Source organism: Vitis vinifera, chromosome 16 (genome assembly GCF_030704535.1).
Source record: "Vitis vinifera cultivar Pinot Noir 40024 chromosome 16, ASM3070453v1".
Classification (NCBI taxonomy): domain Eukaryota; kingdom Viridiplantae; phylum Streptophyta; class Magnoliopsida; order Vitales; family Vitaceae; genus Vitis; species Vitis vinifera.
In genome coordinates this window covers 25,931,890-25,941,904 of record NC_081820.1, presented here as the reverse complement: position 1 = coordinate 25,941,904, position 10,015 = coordinate 25,931,890, and the positions used below count along the sequence as shown (strand labels likewise).

The following is a 10,015-nucleotide window of genomic DNA, read 5'->3' as shown; positions in this document are numbered from 1 at the left end:
ACAACAAAAAATCTAATGGAAAATATCTTCCAATGTCGGTAGCAAATGTCGGAAGGCTTCAGGAAGCATTTCGCAGGAGGAAAATGGTGTCTGCGAAATTTCGCAGACACCCATGAGGGCTGCGAAATATTTTCGCAACACCAAGCCATCACTGAAGGCTTGCGAAGTTGGCTTCCATCTTGATGTTCCAAGCTTCCCTCTCGCGGCATAAATCAGGCATCGTCAGAAGAAGAAACATTCTACTGTACAAAAGTGTTGCGAAATCACTTCGCAACAAAAGGGTGATTTCGCAGCACTTTGGAGTGATCTGCTTGTAACAGCTGCAACTTCCTCATTTCAACTCCAAATTACACACCGTTTGAAGCATTGGATTGTTGACTTCCTAAGCTTTGAAACGGTATATAGCATGAATCATTTGGACTTCAGGAAGTGCCCCAAAAGTGGCTGCTACAACTGTCATCAAGAATATGCTCCATAGCTGATCCTCTTTACTTTTTCTCCTTGCAATCCGGATTTACTTTTGGCAAATAACTTCTAAGCTTTGCCCAAGATTCCTCATAGCTCTCCTCAATATTGACTTGCTTTGGTGATCAAAATACTAACAAAAACACCAAAACTTGCACAAAATGAGTAAAATTGCTTTCAAGGACCCTTAACATGCCAATTGAGTTAAAAGGCCTAAACTACTACTCAAAAGTGGTTAAAAGGATTGATTATAGGCTATCAAATAGCACTTTTTGAGTAGTAATCATTAACTCATTTAGAAAAGAAACATGGTGGTTAAGACATCAATTTTGGTTAAAATCAAATTATTAATGTTTTAATTTTGCCTTGTATTGACTTGTGAAGCCAAACAATGTATTCCAAATCAGACTGCTTAATCTCACAAGTGGCTTGCCTTGTACTGTGGGACCTCCTAAGCTAACCCTCATCTTGCTAACATCTGATTTGCCAAATTAGGCGGATTAGACCTGTCAGACATGTTATAACATATAACTGAACACCTAAGATTCAAAGTTTGATTCTTTCAATTGGTCTTTCAATTAAACCTCTATGACATATGTGAAATATAAAACTGCTTCTGAGTTTTGTATCTCTTTGTACCATTGAGTTTCAAATATTCTACATTAAGGAAAAGGGGTGTTCAACAAAAGAGAATGAAAGAATGGTAAGATTATCATTCTCAGATATTTATAAGCCAATCTTGGCTATTATACCTTGATTTGTAGCTAACTCTCTCAGGATATGAATTGCCTGAGATATGGTGGCCTCAAATGAAAACAAATAGGAAAGGGAAAAACCAACCAGAAAGAAAAGGAATTTGATAATTAGTAAATTGGCAGGAAGAAAAAGCAAATGCCTTCAACCTAGTAGATAAAATTAGTGAAGTGTCTCTCCTGTAAGCATCAAAATTTCCACTCAAAGAACAAATATGAAGCTTATGTCAATCAGCTGAATTAAAAATGAAAAAATGAGCCTAAAAAATCAATTCCTGATTTTTAAGAAGTTAGAAAATCACAAAATTGCATTTGCCCCATACATGAGATAACAGGATTTGTATAGAAGTAAAAGAATGATTGGTGAAAAACAACTGTTGAAGTCCATTTAAGATTACCACTTGAATCCTAAGAAATGAAAATTGAGGAAGGTAAATTAGGAAGCCTTTTCCCTCCAAAATTGCATAAACCCCAAAACCTATCAAATGTTTCTCCTGAATAGCAATTGTACATGAGATAAATGTGATAAAATGACATGATTTTCAACATCAGAATTTTCAGATTTTTGACAAAATGCTTCTAGTCAATACCCATTAATTTCGATAAACTTAATATTCATTTTTCCCCTTCTTCTTAGTGTTTACATGAGGAACAAAAGTAGTCCAAGGGGGTTACTACTTTGATGGATTCAAAATAAAAAATAAATAAATAGCCAAATAAAATGAAAAAAAAAAAAAGGAAACAAGATTAAGATGAGTCAAAGTGTAGAATCCTAATTAGGGTGCAAAATGAAGAGCTTTGCTCTATCCAAAGCTTCCATAGCCTTTGATTTCATTAGGTGCATACAAGGCACTATAATAATAGCAGACTGCATTGAATTTCATATCACTAAAATTTTCAACTTCATCTTATGCACGGAAGACAAAAAAACACAAAAGAGAAGGGACACGAGCAATCATTGCTTCCAAGTTGAGCTTCAATGCACATGAAAATGGAAAGAAGAAGAAGAGTGCAGAGATGAGGTATGTGAAAGTATGGTGAGGGATTGATGCCATAATAATTAGTAAATATATACCAAGGAATCCAAACACAAACCCAAACCCTAACCCTAACCAGAAAAAGAGAGATTGGAGGAAATAGAAGTGATGAAAAGAAACCTAATTTGAAATCAAAGAAAGAAAGAAAGGAATAACAGTGTAAAGCTGTGGAAGGAATCGAAAGAATACCTGGAAGATGTGGGCGATGAAGTGGCTAAAGAAATTGGTCGTTGAGCGAGTTGGTCATTGATCTAAGCCCCCTCAGTGATGAGGATGTCAGTGACGACAACAATCTAGTCGGAGAAACATACAGTGATGAGGATGGGTATTATGGCTTTGGGAGAAGAGCTCAATGGTCTTCAATGGTGGCTAAGAAGAGTGAAGGATAAAAGCATGGAGGAAAATATCGGGATATATCGGCGATATATCGCCGATATATCGTGTATCGGGAGGGGTCGACACGATATTTCATGGAGAAAAATCGGAGAGGAGATATTTCCGTAAATTTCGCCAAAATATCGGCGATATATCGGTTCAGGGAGATATATCGGAGATTTTTTCAAAAAATCGCCTCTGGTGGCAAAAAATCGGTGATATATTGGAGATATATCGGTGATATATCGGAGATATATCGCTGATTTTTTGGTGATATTTCCCCTCCTTCATGTAACGTAATTTGACAGCCCAGATCACGCCCGTGTTGATCCGACGGCCTAGATGTGATTCCAATGGTAATATGGCGATCCAACGGCCAGATTGCTCCCAGTTTTTTATCCAACGGCTAAAATTGATTTTCAATAGTAAATTAATGTTCCAACGACTATTTTGGCTCAAATTTCTTCTATAAATAACCCAAATTTCATCTATTTCATCCATTTTTGCTTTCATTCTTCATTTGTTCTCTCATTACTCCAATTTTTATTAAGGTTGCTCAATTATTTAATTATTTTAAGGCATATTTGTTTTAAATTATAATTAATTTTGTTTGCAATTGTAATTAATTCATGTATTTTCAATTAATTAGTATGTTTGCAATATGGATGATTTAATGCTATTTTTACATTCAATTGTAATTAATTTTTATATTTTTATTGAATTAACTTAGGTTAATTTGATTATTTAATTATAAATTGATATGTTTATTTTAGATGATTATTTGTGATTTATTTTCACATTTAGAATTAAATTAAACTAGTTAACTTAGCTAAATTATTTAATTAATTTAATTAACATGAAATAGTATATTTTGAATATGAAATATGTTTATTTAATGAATTTAATGTGTACAAATTATTGATATTTAATAAAATGAAATATTTTATGTGACTTTATAATGAGAACAATTACAAAATTAACATTTCTTATAGATCGACATGATGTAATTACATCTAATATCGCAAATTATATCATATATATATCAAATTTTTTAATAAAACAACTTTAAAATGTCAATTATACTTCTAATTATATTATTATGAGGTTTTTCTTGCATTTTCATGAGTTTTTAACAATTTTAAGTCTACCGATATTTTTTTCCAGAATATCCGCCGATATATCTCCGATATATCCGATATATCCGTAAAATCGAAGTACCGATATATCCGTGATTACCGATATTTTCTTCCATGGATAAAAGACATCGCTCTCAGTGGATCCAGTAGTCTAAACCGAGCAGGAGATATAGTGCTTATATATTGCTTATATAGTGGCTCTATGGTCGCGGACAAGCCCATGTGATTCTGCCTATTGGGCCATATATTGCTATTAGAGCTTTTATAGCAGCAACCCAGCCCATGTGGTTGTGCCTATTGGGCCATATATTCCTATAAGAGCTTTTATAGCAGCAACCCATTCCTTCCCCAGCTATATGAGCTTTTATAGTAGCGATCCATTCCTCCCTCAGCCATAATGATGCTGGAATTTATAATGATTTTTTTTTTTTTTTGCTCAATTTACCATTAGACAACATACATGGAACTTTTTCTAACAAAGTTCCATTCATATGCTCAACTACCCTATTTTGCTTTTTATAAAACAAGAAAATGAAAGACTTGTTTGAAAGCTATTTTTTTAAATTGAGTATTTCTCCAATAACTTAATGTTGTAGAGTTAAGTTGTCTTTTTAATTTTTTTTAAGTTTAAAATAAGAAATTAACACTCATAGCCATTGGTATTGTATTTTGTTCTTTTTTTCTTGAGTTAATATAAATATCATTTGTAAATATAAAAACATTAATTATCAAAATTTATCTAAAATTAAACAAAATTACTATTTTTTTTTTTGTGCATAGATTTCAACAACCAATATTTATCTAATTTCAGATATTTTAATTCTTACTCAATATATGGAACTACCTAGAGAAGAATGAACAGGTGCTCTAAGTGATTATCCCCAAAATTAAATTTCTATTTTATCTATAGATTCAATTAATATTCCAATATCAATAATGATCAAGTCTCCGTCAATCTCACACACAAGATTTCTAATTACACAAATAGACATAGTAATAATATCAATTCATATAAAAATTTAAAATCAATTAATAAGAGAATCAATAATTGGAATTATGCGACACCATGCCGTCTATTTCTAAAAAAATTATAAAAAAATAATATTTTAATTATATAGAAAGTAGCATTTCAAATTTACTAGAAGTGGTTATATATATATATAATCACTTCTAATAAATTTTGGATATAGTGTTACTTAATTTTCTTTATGTGCACATATTTAGTAAATCTTGTCTTATTCTTAGTCCAAAGTTTCTAATGACTTGAGTCGCCAAATGTGACTTGCAAAGGATTACAATGAATCTGATCATGAACAAAAGACGAGTATGCTTTACTTGAATGTGAATTATTCATGTACAAAAAAATCAAGTAGTTGATTATGACAATAAATAAAGCTTATTTCACACTATTTTCAAGTTGCAAGAAAATTGGAGACCCCAAGATAGTTTAGTTTGTTAGGCTATAATTGCCAAATATTTTAATTTTAATTTATTATTTGTCATATTAAATTCAATTTATGTTGTTTTTTATCAATAGGAGAGATAATTCTTAAACAACGATATTTTTTATCTTGGCAGATTGCATATTCAAGCACATAAACAAGGATATATGATGAAGGGAAGAAGTTATGAACTTTTCAATTATAGATTTCTCTGAAAAAGTGTGTTCTATATTTCAAGAAGACAATAAATAACTTTTTTTGACCAAATAAGATATCATTTGATCTTGTTTGTGAAGGTGCCTTGGCAGCTTCTTCAAGTGGCCAGGAAAATTCAATCTTTAAAGATTCTTAATTTGCACTATCATCTCGAGAAAAAGCCAAATATTATGTATCATGAATGTTAAACACATGCAAGTAATGAAATTATGTAAATTAATGTCGTAGTTAATGGATGGTATAAAGTAGAATAAAATATTAATGAAATATGATATAGTTTTTGTACAAAATTATGTGCAAAGGGTTACTTCTGGATAAGCAGATGAAAAAGAAGAAGCAAATTAACTAAGAATCATCATGATGTCACCCTCATAGTTGAAAAGAAGATGAATATATATAGGTGAATAGGAAATCACCTGTAAGCACCATCTTATCTATTGGAGCAACTTATTAGCTTCTTGTATTCTTTTAATATGAATGGGGTACCTGCCATCACTTCTCTTCATTGAAACTCTTCTACACAAACAAATTCATGGTGAGTGCCCATTTCTTATGTCTTACCATCGCTTTATTCCTCCTTGCTTTGAGCTTTCTGAGTAAAAGGAAACTAGGATTTACACCATATTATGTAGTAAAAAAAAATTGGGATGATTTCATTTGAGCTCTCCAGATCAAATGAAATCAAAATGCTTCCTCTACTAAATCTACACTGGATGATAATGTGCTGCAGATGGGCTCAGAAAGCCTATCCTGGATATGTAGTGATGTGAAGGATATATGCAGAGTGAAAACAAGGTTATTGAACTCAGCGTTCAATTTATGATGTTTCATGCATTTACTCCATTTTCATACTGATCAACATTCGCTATAGTTGGTTTCACCACTCTCTTGTGATTTCTTTCGTTTCACATGCAATTGCAGCAACAGAACTGACAGCAATTTATTGAAATAGAAAAATGAGAAATCTCAAACAACTTGAACTGGAAAGCACAATATGAGGCAGACAAATGATAATCATAGCAAAATAACTTAGAAGTCTCTTGATGGGTATATCAGAATAGATATTGATATATGCCCTTCTTTCTATCATAGATAGGTGGGGATCAATAAGATTGATGGTCTACTTTTGAGTTTTTTTAGTATATGGCACACACTATCTGATACTAATTGACATTTCTGCCGGCTTTTTGTTGTTTACATGATCCTCAGCTGGCACCTCTTGTGGAGTTAGAAGAGGCTTTGGAGGCATCTGCAGGAGCTCCACATTTCCTTCAAGCATCTCCACAACTTTGTTCATTGAAGGACGATCACTGGGCTTCAATTGTATGCACCATAAGGCTACTATAATCAGCTTTTTGGAAAGCTCCTTTCCTTCCTCTGTTGCATCTTCCATTTCTATGTCTTTTCCTTCATTGAACTGCTCGTAAACCCAGGAAGGAAAGTAAATTTGGCTTGAATGCTCCGCAAAAACATTCAAATTCTTCCTTCTGCCTGCCATTTCCATCAACAGCATCCCAAAACTATAAACATCAGCTTTGTATGAGACTCCTCCAATGTTTTTGTAGAACAACTCTGGAGCCATGTATCCCCTTGTCCCTCTTGCTGCAGTTAGGGACACAATACTATGATCTGTTGGATATGATTTCGCGAGGCCAAAGTCTGAAACCTTCGGAGTGAAATTCTTATCAAGAAGAATATTGTGAGGTTTGATATCAAAATGCAGGATTTGGGTGTCACAACCTCGATGTAAGTATTCAATCCCATAGGCCACCCCTAGAGAAATTTCATACATTTTCTCTAAGCTTAATAAGGAGATATTTCCTTCCTTTTCAGGAAATATGTACTTATCAAGAGACCCATTAGGCATAAAGTCATATACAAGAGCACGCTTCGATCCCTCGGCACAAAATCCAATTAATTGCACCACATTGACATGATGAATCCTTCCAATTGTAGCAACTTCATTAATGAAATCTTGTCCATTGGCTTTGGAATTGGCCATCATTTTTACAGCTACGAAATGACCACTTCGAAGCTTTCCTTTGTATACCGAACCATAGCCTCCTTCACCCAGTTTTTCCATGAAACCTTTTGTCATCTTCTTAATATTTGAGTAAGAGTACCTTATCGGTGTTAGATTATTTTGAGCTTGAATGAACTCCTCAATGGCATGGTACATGGATAAGTTCCTCCTTCTCCATTTGTAGATCAAAAATATCACAACACATGGACTCCCGAACAAAGTTCTCACAGCAACAATAGCAACTGGAAACAAAAATTACAGAGAAATCAGCAGGAGAACATCAATTGCTCAATCTGTGGTACCATTTTGCTAAGTTATACAGTTTTCTCTTATTTTTAATTTGTTTTCCTCTTTATTTATTAACTGACAAGATGCTGGTGAAAGGCTTGTCTTTTACATTTCAAGACAAGTTTTCTAATCATATCCCATATTTTCCATCTTTAAGTTGTTTCCTTTTGTTTAGCACAACTTCAATGAGGAAATATAATGTCTTACCAATGAAAACGAATCCATATGACAGAATATCTGCACAAAATAACAAAAGAAATTAAACATAATTAAAGGCTCTTTTGAAACAGTTTTATAAATAGGCAAATGAAAATGAAGCATCTAGGGATGGAGAGAGAGGTCTCACCTGCTACAATCCAATACCAGGGGTACTCTGATGAAAATATAAAATCTGCGTCACCATTGTAAGGAGTTGAATCATAAAGCTGGAGGCAGTAGCTATGAGTAGGTAAAGTTAAAAGGAAATAAGACAGTATTATACTCTATATGATCTTGTACAATTGACACTCCCTGCCTTTATCTAACAAGACAGTTTTGGCATCATTTCCATTTTCTGGTGGAGCAGCTACAACTTTTTTGAAAGTGATTCTTTGAAATATTTAAATAAAATTAAATAGAATGTTTTTGGTTTCATATGTATAAAGTTTACAAATAGTAAAATCTCACCGCAAGGAGGGCACACGGAGGAGAGACACTTGCACCATTGAAGGTCAGTCCCGTATAGCATCCCATCATGGATGCCTGAACAAGAACTGTTGTCAATCTTCTGCCCACGGGTTGAGACACTGACCTCCAAGTCTATCCTGCAAGAGTTCTGTAAATCTGACAACGACATGTATCCAACTACAACATATGAATATGTTTGAATTGAAGATAAAGAAAAGTGGGCAGAACTGTTTTTACTGCAAGGTGCCATATCCATGTAGATAGAAGAACTTATTGGAGCTTCACAATCAATAAAATTTAGAGCCGAATTCTCAGAAGACCGCCAATATCTAATTGGACGTTGACTAGTAAAGTTTCTGTAAGTCAAAGAATGCAGAGGCAGAGAAGAGCAGTCATCTTTTTGTAGGCCAGTGTCAACAATCCTTATGGTGAAGATCTCATAATTGATTTCTTCTACTTTGTATTTTCCTGAATACAAGTATAAGATTGTGCGGTTAGTCTCACAAGCCAGCTCATACTCGCTTTCTCCGCAGCTCCGTGGATCATCTTTCAGTCGGAAAGGGTAGCTTATATTATGAATATTCCCGCAGGAAGAGGTACAGACCCGATGATTGCGCTTGGCTTTACATGTTATAGGAACTAACAGAAGTAGAAGAAGGGCTGCAAAACCAGGATATAAGATGAAGATCCTTCTCAACATACCTGGAGATGGTCTCTCTCTTTTCTTTTTCTCTCTTTTCTGCTCTTTTATTGGACTTCAAATTAAAAACAATCTGTTCTGCAACGCCTTATAATTGGTCAGTCTGGGTCCAACATTCAATGGTTAGGTGACATATCAATTCTTGCCCACTTGGAGACGGTGCCAAAGAGAATTGACCGGTGCCTTCTTAGTCAGCTAAGTACAACAGGATGAGAAGACACTCAGCCTCTTCACTGCCTCATATACATTCTCTGGTTCTTCCACGAGAATCCAAAGTGGAATCAGTCAAAGCACACAATTAAACAAGTATCTGTTCTTCCTTGAAAAAAGCAATGAATATAACACGTATTAATAGGTCAGTCAACAGTGGAACTGTTTTCTTAAAAGAGTGAAGAAATTTTCCAGGATGATTAAAGACAGCCTAAATTTTCTGATTGTTGGAGGCAGAACTCATACTTTAATCTAATAAAATGCTACGAGATTAATGAAATCAAAGTGAACACATCAAGCTATAATGCCAGAGAATGGAAATTCATGTTTTCCTTCCTCAGCTTTGTTCCATGGAAATTAATTAACTCAATGAATCCTTGTTGAGAAGTCTCAAGTCAGTCCAACACTAATGTAATCAATGAATGAAATACCATGGAAAATGATCCCATTTAATTTTGATGGATTCTTAGGAAATGCATGGGTTATTTCCTCAGCTTCCTTGTTGAAATTTAAGTCCATTAAATCAAAATCAGATTTTGGACGGCCCTACATTAGTTAATTAAAGACATCCTTTTCCATATTGGAAAATGTAAAAGATACCGAGTTAGATTACACCAAAAATGTAGAAGCAAATTCCACAAAGATAGAAATTAAAACTAATTGAAACTCAAAAAAGAAAAAAAAAATTGTTTAAAAATCACTTGA

The 10,015-nt window shown here is 33.7% G+C and overlaps 1 protein-coding gene across 2 annotated transcripts; it reads right to left on the bottom strand.

Moving 5' to 3' along the window:
- Nucleotides 1–6,418: 6,418 nt before the first annotated feature.
- LOC100258478 (rust resistance kinase Lr10) lies at nt 6,419–9,181 on the bottom strand. 2 transcript variants are annotated; one of them, XM_059743337.1, is made up of 4 exons: nt 8,401–9,181; nt 8,081–8,125; nt 7,942–7,971; nt 6,419–7,688 (listed from the first exon to the last, which is right to left on the bottom strand). In XM_059743337.1, the coding sequence occupies exons 1-4, from the start codon at nt 9,098–9,100 to the stop codon at nt 6,577–6,579; spliced, it is 1,887 nt and encodes a 628-aa protein (XP_059599320.1). In that variant the 5' UTR covers nt 9,101–9,181; the 3' UTR covers nt 6,419–6,576. The 2 variants fall into 2 exon arrangements, with proteins under 2 accessions (XP_059599320.1, XP_010645763.1); XM_010647461.3 differs by having other exon boundaries at nt 8,081–8,159; nt 8,401–8,585.
- Between the last annotated feature and the right edge of the window lie 834 nt (nt 9,182–10,015).